The sequence below is a fragment of the Bufo bufo genome, chromosome 11 (assembly GCF_905171765.1).
Source record: "Bufo bufo chromosome 11, aBufBuf1.1, whole genome shotgun sequence".
NCBI classification, from domain to species: Eukaryota; Metazoa; Chordata; class Amphibia; order Anura; family Bufonidae; genus Bufo; species Bufo bufo.
Window position 1 is genome coordinate 36,005,644 of NC_053399.1, and position 12,279 is coordinate 36,017,922.

General features: G+C 48.8%; 1 protein-coding gene across 1 annotated transcript in view; it reads left to right on the forward strand.

The window, feature by feature from the left end:
- Positions 1-12,279, forward strand: part of MAPKBP1 (mitogen-activated protein kinase binding protein 1) — a 154,273-nt gene that overhangs the window by 108,206 nt on the left and 33,788 nt on the right. The window contains 3 exon segments of the mRNA XM_040410984.1: positions 8,526-8,601; positions 11,750-11,861; positions 11,943-12,006. Coding sequence (XP_040266918.1) covers positions 8,526-8,601; positions 11,750-11,861; positions 11,943-12,006 — 252 coding nt within the window.

The window sequence follows — 12,279 nt, forward strand, 5'->3', positions numbered from 1 at the left end:
TATGCAGTCAGTGCTGCCAGTGTCAGACTGTGCAGGAACCCCCCCCCCCCTAAAATCGATAACTCTCATCTGTCCCTTCCAGCAGGAATAAGAGAATTATGGCCCAACCTAGTCCTAAGAAGAGATGCTCCAGAATTGTTATTATATAGGGCAGGGGTAGGTAACCTCTGGCACTCCTGCTGTTGTGAAACTACAACTCCCAGCATGGATACTTGTTCTGCTCTTCTAAGAACTCTCATAGAAATGAATGAAACATGCTGGGAATTGTAGTTTCACAACAGCTGGAGTGCCGAAGGTTGCTGATCCCTGATATAGGGAATGCAAGTAGTTACTAAAACAGACATGTCAGGAGAGGTGACATCTCCCCTTTAAGATCGGCCATTGATATTAGACAGGCATTCCAGCGAGCACTGCATCCAATTTATATACTCACATTCTCTACATTAGCACACACATTCAAATTCATCTGACGGGGTTTAGGGAGACCCGTTGGGGGGAGAGTTACTACCAATTTAGATTTCTTAAAATATCATTATTGTAATTAAAAAGCCTGCCAAGTGAGCAGCCCATGGAAAATACCCAGTAAAGAGGAGCAATAGCCTGTGGGAAGACATCCTACAAATCTAAACAGATTCATTTGATCCAGGGTAGTTAATTGAAAATTAGAGAGAAAAATAAACTTAACATTTTTAATAGCGAAAAGTGTCCCCATATAGGAGATGTAGAGTCTAGAAAAATAAGAAGGCATTCATATCCGTCTCATTGGAATAAAAGCTATCCTTATTGCGAGGGTTTATTTTATGGTGCTATGTATACTTCATAGACCATCTCAAGCCAATTAAAGGCATGAGCACTGGAAATAGACTCTGAATATGTCTTACAGAACCAGAAATCGGTTCTCCAGGAATAAATACGAAAGGGAAGATTAGGATAAATCTTAGTCTAAATGCGCCCAGATTTTGGCATATTATGCGTCACAAACCGGCGCATGTTCTTTGCATTACATTTATGTTTTAGACACTTTTTGGGCCCTGTTCAACAAGGGTTGGGGCTTAACATAGAGGTGTGTGGTTCAGTGGGAAGGGGCATGGGGTACGATGAACCAAAATGTTGGTGTATAGTAAGCCATATTTTTATCCATCAGTCGGTTTTATAATTTGGAGAGCATCTCCCCAAAGTGAGCATTGCATCTTACTCATTTTGGACTAAAAATCATTTTTTCAATTGGTTTTTACTAAAAATATTGAGCCATTCTGCCACAAAGGGTTAACTGTTTTTCTAGGTGTGTGAATTGTACTTTGACTTTGTGCTGGCTATTTAATAACCCTTATCTCTAAAAATTACTAAAAGGTCATAAACACTTATTTAAGCCACATTCATATCAGTAAGATAAGAACTGAGCTATGAGTGTTTATAAGGTCAGAGATAAGGAGCCGTCAGTTGAGCTGTCTGACGGAACAGAGTAAGGCTACTTTCACACCCTCGTTTGGTGTGGATCCATCATGGATCTGCACAGACAGATCCGTTCAGATAATACAACCATCTACATCCATTCAGAACGGATCGGTTTGTATTATCTTTAACATAGCCAAGATGGATCCGTCTTGAACACCATTGAAAGTCAATAGAGGACGGATCAGTTTTCTGTTGTGCCAGATTGCGTCATAGAAAACGGATCCGTCCCCATTGACTTGCATTGTGTGCCAGGACGGATCCGTTTGGCTCAGTTTCGTCAGACAGACACCAAAACGCTGCAAGCAGACGGAACGGAGGCAAACTAATGCATTCTGAGCGGATCCTTTTCCATTCAGAATACATTAGGGCAAAACTGATCCGTTTTGGACCGCTTGTGAGAGCCCTGAACGGATCTCAAAAACGGAAAGCCAAAACGCCAGTGTGAAAGTAGCCTAAAATTCTGATCCTGCTACTAGATAAACACAAGGCTGCATTCAAAATTTTTAATAAAGACCAATTGAAAAAATGATTTTTTGCTCAAGAGGAGTACAATACAATAATAATAAAAATGTTTCCTCCAAAGGTGTACATAGCCTTTGAAGTCAATTCGGTATGAGAAGGAGGAAATCCACTGTCCTCCCAAAGAGCTTGTGCAATGACTTTATTAGTCAGATTTAGGGTACTTTCACACTAGCGTTTTTGTTTTTTGGCATTGAGTTCCGTCCTAGGGGCTCAATACCGGAAAAACGAGATTTTTGTATAACTTACCAGTAAAATCTCTTTCTCGCTCTTTCCTTGGGGGACACAGAAGACCTTGGGTATAGCTCATCTCCATAGGAGGCGTGACACTAAGTGAAAGCTGTTAAGCCCCTCCTCCACAGCTATACCCTCAGCCTGGAGAGAAAGGCAGCCAGTTGCGTGTCCAAGCAGTGAGAAAAGGCAAAGTCCAACAAGGAACCAACAAGCCAACTACCCAACGGGTAACACAAACTCGGAAACCGTGTAGAGAAAAACAACGAATGGGTGGGTGCTGTGTCCCCCAAGGAAAGAGCGAGAAAGAGATTTTACTGGTAAGTTATACAAAAATCTCGTTTTCTCGCCCAGTTTCCTTGGGGGACACAGAAGACCTTGGGACGTTCAAAAGCAGTCCAAAAGGGGAGGGACCACAGCTCCAAGGCGAAGCACCCGAAGGCATCAAGGAACCGCCGCCTGCAGACCCAGGCGGACCAAGGCAGCATACGCCGAAGCCAGAGTATGCACCCTGTAGAACTCTGTAAAGCGTGCAAGGAAGACCTGTGGCCGCCTTGCTCAAATGCATGGCCGAAGCCCAAAGCCTCCGGCCCAGGAGGCACCGACCGCTCTGGTGAAATGAACGGTGACAGTAAAGGCAGAATCCTGCCCTCGGTGCGGTAACCTCAGCAATAGCCAATCTGATAAAGCGGAGGGAAACCACCCTGGAGTCCGTCAACTCTAAGCGCGGGCCTCCAGGAAACCCAAGAGACCGAACGTCGACAAGAGTCGGAGATCTCCAAGTAAAAACTGCAAGGCCCAAACAACGTCCAAATTGGTGAAGTGTTGAAGCGAAAGGCAAACGCCACCTTCAGAAGGAAGGAACGGGATGTAGAACAGCCCTGTCCTGGAAAAAGACAGAAGGCTCAGAACAAAAAGGGGGCCATTCAGGCACCCGTCAGAGACACGACTGATACGGAAACACAACCGTACAGGACAGGAGGGGTAGAGAGAACTTCTGTAACGGCTCCAAGGACAAGATTGGAGCGCCGAGAACTCCGTATGTAGTTCCCAGGGCGGTACCGAAGGACAGTACAGAGGAACCAAAGAGCCATTTCGAGTAAGAAGGTCTTGACAGGCCCAGAGGCCTGGGGAACGCTGGAAGAGGAAGAACAGCGCTGACACTGATACCTCAAGTAAAGGAATGCCAGTCCCAGGTCCAGGCCGGACTGGAAAAAAGACAGAACCATGGGGAGAGAAAAGTCAGAGTGGGGAATGCACAGCTTCCCACAGAACCCCAGATAAAAAAACCATAAGTCTTACGACAGATCCTGGACGAAAAACAGCCAGGAGCGGGCAGTAGCGAACCCGCTGGAGTCGACCTGGCAAGCGGGCGAAAAACCAAATGTGATCAGGCGCAGACCAGTAACACGGGCAGAAGTTGACAAACTGGTCCCGTCGGCCCCCGAGCAACGTTGTCCGTATCCACCCGAGTGGGGGAGCAGAAGGACAGACGGAAAGGAACCAAAAGGGTCCGCCCAGCATCCGCCAGATGCCAGGACAAGACAGGCTATAGTCCATGCTGATGTAGCCATGTTCTACAGTCCCGGTGTAGGAGATCAAAGGACAATCTGGACCGAAAGGTAGTCCCCCCAAGTTACCGAGAAGGTAAGTCTACAGCAGGACCATTGTCTTAGAATGGACCACACAATCTGCACTCAGCGGGAGGACAGAACGCGGTAGACTCGATAAATCGGCACAGCTAATACAGCCAGTGTGAACAAGGGAGACAGTACGAGGCCAAAAGGAACACCGGAACCATCCACATGAACAACCATGCTCTCCCCAAAGGGGAGGACAGTGAAGGAACAACCTCTGAAGTCTGGCGGGACAGAAGCCACATCAGAGTGATCTGTACCGAGCGGGGGCCAAACAGAGCCGGCGAGATAAGGTAGTCGAGACAGAGGCCGGCATAACACCCTCCAACCGAACGGAGGAGTGGGCAACAGGGAAGCCATAGGACAGCTCAAAAGCAGAACCCTGCTACACTGTGAGATGCCCGGTTCACCGCCTCGCAGAAGGAGAATACCCTGAAGAACCCAAGGCGGAGGTCCTCCGGACCTGGGTAATCGAGCACCCAAGAGAATTTGGGTGACCTTCCCGAGAAAAGCGGCCCGCACCTGGTAGCAGATCAGACTGTAGCGTAGAGGCGCCAAGAGGAAGGACTCATACCACACTACATCCGAAGAGGAGGAAATTGCAGCAGGCAAAGGAACCGCAGTCCTGCCAGAGCCAACGAAGAATTCGAGGGGCGCTCCAGACAACCGCACTCTCGACCATGTGACCACTAGCGCAGGGAAGCAATACCGCGGAAGGATGAATGGGCACGCATCTAGGAACCACGAACATTCCCTGGGATGAAGTGCCAACTAAATGAATGAGTACCACCCAGCTCCGTGCAGCAGAGAGCAAGTAGAGCCCGTCCGGGTCAGGTGGACAGAATGAACTCCTTAGAAACGAGTGCAAGGTTTGTGGCAGGCATCGTATCCCAAGAAAACAAAAGTATGCCGCAGGAAGTAGATGAGGCATACGTACGAGCAGCCCGTAAGCCGTGAGAAGGCCAACCCACCTACAGGAGGAGAAGGCATACACGGCCCAAACAACGCACAAGAACGTCCGCTCACTGCAAAAGGTTAATTTAGCGAGAAAGGGGGGCTCGCCACAGAGTGCCACAGCATGTACGGAATTGCAAAGTGCAACCTGAAAGGGAGTTATGCACAAGCCTAGTATAGCATGCGATGGAACGCAAGCAGTCCGCCCCGAAAAGGGGGGAAATTGTATCTGGCAAACTGCAGTCGGCAAGAGTGCAAAGGCAGGTCCCAAAAGGGAGTGATGCCTAAGGCCGTACCTACTTCAGAGAAGCAGGACATACCCTATAATCCAGCATGAACGCAGGAGGTCCACCTAGTGAAAGGGGAACATGCACAGGGTTATCCTAGCATTAAGTGAGTGTGCAATAATACACCCAACACTGATTTAGCGAGAGTGCAACTACTCTGCCAATGAAGGGGGACATGTACAAGTCCAGCACAGTCATACAAGGACAGCCGTAAATCTCATGAGCGTGCCAAATTCTGCCCATGGAATGAGGGGTGGCCACGCACAAGGCCAGCACCGTATCCAATGGGAGTGCAAGTGTTCCACCCATGTTAGAGGGCAATGCTCATGGCCAGCAAGGTATCCGGTGAGTGTAGCATGCCGCCCAGAAAAAAAGGGGGGGGGGGGGGGTAATGCACATGGCCAGCATCTCATCCAGGGAGAGTGCGTGCACCCGCCATATATGGGAGTCATACACATGGCCAGCATCGTACTGGTGAGAGACAAACACAGTCAGTGAGAATGTGTGTATGTCACCTGAGGAAGGAAGGCATGCCCATGGCAGGCAGCGAATCCAGCGAGAGTGCGTACACCGCCCACGGAAGAGGGGTCATGCATATGGCCGACAGCGGATCCAGCGAGAGTGCAAGCACCCCGCCATGTATGGGGTACATGCACATGGCCAGTAACGTACCTGCGAGAAAACAACCACAGACGGAGGGATGTATGTATGCTGCCTGAGTCATGCCTATGGCCGGCAGCGAAACCAGTGAGAGTGCAGCATAGCAACATAGTACATAAGTACATGATAGCACATAAGAGAGAGTGCAGCGTTCCGCCTATGGAAGGGGGTCGTGCACATAGCCAGTACCGTATCCGGTGAGAGTGCAGTATTCCGCCTAAAAAGGGGGGTCATGCACATGATCGGCAACAGATCCAGTGAGAGTGTAGCGTTCCGCCTAAGAAGGGGGTCACGCACATGGCCGACAGCGAATCCAGTGAGCGCTGCGTTCCGCCCATGGAAGGGGGTCACGCACATGGCCGGCAGCAAATCCATAGAGAGTGCAGCATTCCGCCTATGGAAGGGGGTCATGCACATGGCCAGCACCGTATCCGGTGAAGGTGCAGTATTCCGCCTAAAAGGGGGTCATGCACCTGGCCAGCCGGCAGCCAGGGAGAGTGCAGTATCCCGCCTAGGAGGGGGGGGATGCACATGGCAGGCACCATAACTGGAGAGATGATGAATGCTGCCTACGGAAGGGCCGCATGCACTTGGCCAGCGCCGTATCCTGGAAGAGGGCAGGAAAACCACCTAAAAAGGGAAATGCCCTAGCACCTACGCAGGTTGGGAGCGCAACACTATGCCACCTGTGGAAAGAGGGCATGCAGACATGCAGCACTACTGATGAGGCTGCAGCGTCCTGCGCAGTCCAATAGAAATCTGTTATTATTATTATTTTTTATTTTCATTTTTTTTTTTTTTTTTTTTAAATTAAAAACACAGCTTCTCTGAGGCTAAAGGGGGGCCACCTATAGGGGCACAGATAGTCAGGAAAAGGGGGGCCAGCCATACAGGCCCATTGGGAGCCGGCCTGTACCCAAAGGGTTAATATGGATCCGGCCTGGAGGGCGGCGCTGCGATCCCCTGGGGGCGGAGGAACCTCCCGGCGGGAAGAATTCGCGCCTGGAGAAGTTCCCGCCCCCTCCACCAGAGGCCGGAATTTTGCGGCCTAGTAGGCCGTGAAGCCGGGGTCTAAATTTGCGGCGCCCGGTATGTACCGCCGGACCTGAGGCGGAGTGGCGCATCAAAACCGGCCGCGGGTGCCCACCCCGCGGGCCGGTCGGAATTGCGGCCCAGCAGGCCGCGAAACCTGGGCTAAAATTAGCGGAGCCCCACCGACCGGCACCAAGGTCAGCCGGGGCCTGCTGGGCATAGACGTCAAGCCCAAAGCCGGCCGCGGGAGCCCACCCCGCCGGCCGGAGTGTCAGGGGCTCGGAATGGCGGCTTGCCGGCCGCGGGAGCCCACCCCGCCGGCCGGAAGACCGCCGGTCGGAAGAGTCAGGGACCCGGAATGGCGGAGCCTGGGCTAAGATTTTGCGGCGCCCGGCCGCACCGGACTACCAATGTCGGCCGGAGGCGAGGCCTTACTCCACAGCCGTCAGGAGCCTCAGGCCTTGAGCAACACTCCGGTAGGAGATGCCTGTGCTGATTTCCACCCATGTTAGTTGCCGCTTCTGTAGCTGGCTGTGGAGACAGCCACTGGCTGCATGTCTATGGGAGCCAGGCAGGGGGAGGGAGGCAGAAGGAAATTGCCGCTCTGCGGCACCCCAGGGGCCAGCATAGATCCAGCAGGGGACTAGAGGCCCAGTATGGGGGTCAGGCACGCAGGAGACCAGGGTGGGGGGGGGGGGGGGTGACGTAGGGCTGGAGAAGCCTCTTTCTTACCACAGCCGTCTTCACCCTCGGTCCATTCCAGCAGGGTCGCCCCTTCAGCTACTGGCACCGTAGTGGCAGGACGCTGGAAGAGGGACTTGGCGTGCGGGCGACCCTTGCGCTGGCGGGATGTAGGGGAGCTGGGCTGCCCTGATCCACCTTGCCTTCTGTGGGGGAGGCAGCAGTGCGGGTGACCGGCACTGGCGCAGCTCAACCCCGGGAGAACAGAGAGGTCTAGTGCGACTCTGTTATCCCTGATGATCTGGAACAAAAAGAAAAGAAAAAAGTAAAAATCTAAAATTGAAACAAGGAGAAACCAGCCCTGCAGAGCAGGGAGTGTCTTGCCTCCTTGGACACTAAGCAAAAACTGGCTGCCTTTCTCTCCAGGCTGAGGGTATAGCTGTGGAGGAGGGGCTTAACAGTCTTTCACTTAGTGTCACGCCTCCTAGGGAGATGAGCTATACCCAAGGTCTTCTGTGTCCCCCAAGGAAACTGGGCGAGAAATAACTGATCAGTTTTATCCTAATGCATTCTGAATGGAGAGCAATCCGTTCAGGATGCATCAGTTCAGTCCCTCTTACTTTTTTTGGACGGAGAAAATACAGCAGCATGCTGCAGTTTTCTCTCTGGCCAAAAATACTGAACACTTGCCAGAATGCTGGATCCGGCATTAATTTACAATGAAGTGTATTAGTGCCGGATCCAGCATGAAGTGTATCAGCAAAACAGATCCGGCTTTCCGGAAAATTTAATACCGGATCCGTTTTTCCGGATGACACCGGAGAGACGGATCGGGTATTTCAATACATTTCTCAGATGGATCCGGATCCGTCTGACAAATGGCATCAGTTTGCGTCCGGATTGCCGGAATCCTCTGCCGCACGTGTGAAAGTAGCCTTAGCTCTGCAATACCTGATAAGTTCTGCTCTCCTACATCTACGCACTGTGTGACTTGTGTACCCTGCATGTGATAAGCTTTTCTTATTACTGCTTCTTTCTTAATCCACTTTTGTCACTTTTTGCTGCTTAGGATATTTAACATCAGCAGCGGGAAGCAGAAAAAGCTGTACAAGGGATCGCAGAGTGAAGATGGGACTCTCATTAAAGTAAGTGCCTCGTGCCGTTTATTGGCTCAATTATCCTAAAGAATGAGCGAGTCTGATTATTGAGGCTTTAATGAAATGCAGCGTTCTGCAAATCCACACATTCTTCTCTGATGAGACCTGTCAGATACACTTAATGTTTTTACAGAATTTAATTTGCCAAATGCAAATGACCCTTGAGCTCATTTTAAGTGTGCACTTATAAGCCCTGCATGTATGACGCTGCACAGTCTGGTCTAATGACCATTATAAACCTCCTGATTTACTGGGTTTCTACACAGATTGGTCTGTGACGTTCCTTCGGACATATGCTTGCTGACCAAGCGTGAAAGAGTTAAGCTTATTTTCTAGGACGGTCATGGATTTTTTGGCTCTTTGCTCAGTAAATGTTAATCGGCATTATTTCCTGCTGACATTACAGCCTGGTCAGCAGACAGGATTCAGATCTGGGGGGAATGTTTAGAGCGGCAGTACTGACTGGGCGGCTAACTGCCATGAATTACACACAAAGCACATGTCTCATATATATTGTGCTCACATGGATTTATTTATTTATTTTATTTTTTTGCTTTTTATGGTTTCCAAATGTAGACAGTTTATTTTTATTAGACAGATCAATCTGCTGTCTTCCCTTGTACATTGCATTGTTATAACTTGACGGCTTTGTTCCTAAGGGTCCATTTACATGGCAAAAGTTTTATTCCAGATGTGACCTACATCCTCGTCATTCTTATCCAGGATTTTGGCTGCATCTCGCATGCAAAAGATCTTTGCTACGATGTGTGTAAAACCATTTTACCCAAAGCTGCACCTTATGCATTTAAAAGGAATTTCCCACTGCGCATTGTTATCACCCGAAACTTTGTAATGCTACATTTTTTCCTGTGGTGGCGCTGTAGAGAAGTTCAACACTTGCTGCTGGAATCCTCCACTCGCTACTGTTGATCACTAAAGGTCCGAGCAGTGATCACTTTATCTTAGGGTGATCCCTTCTAACAAAAATGATTGTCCAAAGGGGACAGACCCTGTTTAAGTGGTTGTCCGGGATTTAGATCTTGATGACCTATCATTTAAACATGCTTAAAAATGTTAAGGTGTTGTAGCAGGCCATAAAACCTTGAGACTATGAATTTATCTCAAGGTTTTATGGTCTGCTACAACATCTGAGGAGAAAGAGGGGTCCACTCCTCTCTAAACTCAGAGATAAACAAACTTTCACACAGCTTAGGCTACTTTCACACTGGCGTTTCTGGGTCTGCTTGTGAGATCTGTTTCAGGGCTCTCACAAGCAGCCCAAAACGGATCAGTTCAGCCCCAATGCATTCAGAATGCATCAGTTTTGGCTCCGTTCCGCCTCCATTCCGCTCTGGAGGCGGACACCAAAACGCTGCTTGCAGCGTTTTGATGTCCGCCTGACGATGCGGAGCCAAACAGATCCGTCCTGATTTACAATGTAAGTCAATGGGGACGGATCCGTTTTCACTGACACAATATGGTGCAATTGAAAACTGATCCGCCTCCCATTGACTTTCAATGTAAGTCAAAACGGATGCGTTTGCATTATCATGGTCTGCATTTTGTTCATGGTAATGCAAACGGATCCGTTCTGAACGGATACAATCGTTTGCATTATAGGTGCGGACCCATCTGTGCAGATACAGACGGATCCGCACCTAACGCAGGTGTGAAAGTAGCCTTATCTGTAAACTAAACCCCTAAAGAGGTTGTGTCATTTCAGACAATAGGGGCATATCGCTAGGAAACAGAGCCGGCAAAGTCCCGGAGGGCGCACCGCCAACGTGCGGCTGCCCTCCATTAATTTGTATAGGGTCACCAAAAATAGCAGAGCTAGATGGTTCCATGGAAATGAATGGGAGCTGTGGCCACGCAAGGGGAGTGCGCTCCCATTCATTTCTCTGGGGATTCTGAAAATAGCCGAGTGCACCACTCGGATAATTGGCTATTTTCGGCGGGCCATTAGGAAGATTTGTTGGTGGCCGGACCCAGCACCACCAGCCACCACTTTGTCGTTCTCGTGTTAGGCTTTGTTTTAGAGATGGGTGCGGTCCCAGAGATGGAACTTGCACACATCAGACAACCTGTGTTTGTTGGTGTTTTGCAAGTTTATTACTCCACCTCTCTGTTCTTCCCTGGGCAGATTCTGGTTTCTTTAGAGATTGGTTTAATTTCTCGCCTGAAGAAGGGACCTCAGAGTCTCGAAAGCTTGCCTTATAACATCATTTAGTTAGGTATCAAATTATAATATATTTCCAACTGAAATCAATAGGAAACATATTTTATGCGTATTTTCGTTCTGAATATGCAAATGGTCCATACTTAAAGACAAGTGAAAATGCGCCATGTGAACATACCTTTAGGCCTCTTGCACACGAGCGTGATGTGTTGGCTCCGGATGCGTTCAGTGAAACTCGCACCAATTTGCAAGCAAGTTCAGTCAGTTTTGTCTGCGATTGCGTTCAGTTGTTCAGTTTTTTTCCGTGCGGGCGCAATGCGTTTTTATGCCTTTTTCACGCTCGTGATAAAAAACTGAAGGCTTATAAACAATATCTCTTAGCAACCATCAGTGCGTCTTTCACTGAAGCCCCATTCACTTCTATGGGGCCAGGGCTGCGTGAAAAACGCAGAATATAGAACATGGTGCATTTTTTACGCAACGCAGAACTGATGTGTGAAAAAAAAAACGCTTATGTACACAGACCCATTGAAATGAATGGGTCAGGATTTAGTGCGGGTCCTATGCGTTCACGTCACGCATTGCACCCGTGCGGAAAACTCGCTCGTGTGAAAGGGGCCTTAGTGATGCAATATGTTAAGGGATTTTTGATACCAAGTTTGATGCAATAATAGCTATGGCGGTGTATCATGGGAGTGGTGGAATAAGGTTCTTCGTTTAATGCAAGTGATTTTCTGCACGTGTGGGCTTTACTACGAGCCTCTTAAGGAATAGAAATGGATGCTTTTTTCATTATGGCTTTTGCACATTTTTTAAAATATATTTTCTTTTAATGCAGAAATGCGTAAAACCAAGACATAAGACACTGTCCCTTTTTCTGTCCGCTGATGCTTTTTATTTAGATTAGTACATTTATCACTTTGCCCTGTGTCCCGTAGTTAACAGTTCTTTCTCCAGGTCCAGACTGACCCATCTGGCCTCTATATTGCAACAAGCTGCTCCGACAAAAACCTGTCGATCTTTGATTTCTACACTGGGGAGTGCGTGGCCACCATGTTTGGACATTCAGGTACTTTTCACCAGATCATCAAATCGCCCATAGCACTTGACAAGAGCACAACCCATACTGACCATATATTTCTCCTTTCAGAGATTGTGACCGGAATGAAGTTTACCAACGACTGCAAGCATCTAATATCTATGTCTGGAGACAGGTGGGGACAATATTTTAATATTGCACGTAACATGTTACTTTTAGGTGTTAAATGTTAAAGGCACATAATGATAGATTGTGATAGACGTACTGCAGAGTAGAAGAGGGTTCTCTTTGGGTTCTTGGAATCTCGGGCACTTTTCCATATACATGGAGCATGACCCCGGGCAAGATACATTCTTTGTCCTGAGATTGGCTCCATGTGTCCAGTGCAAATTGTTAGCACCTAGGACCTAATGAATCCAAAAAAGAAAAAGTGGGCTGGCCACCTTCA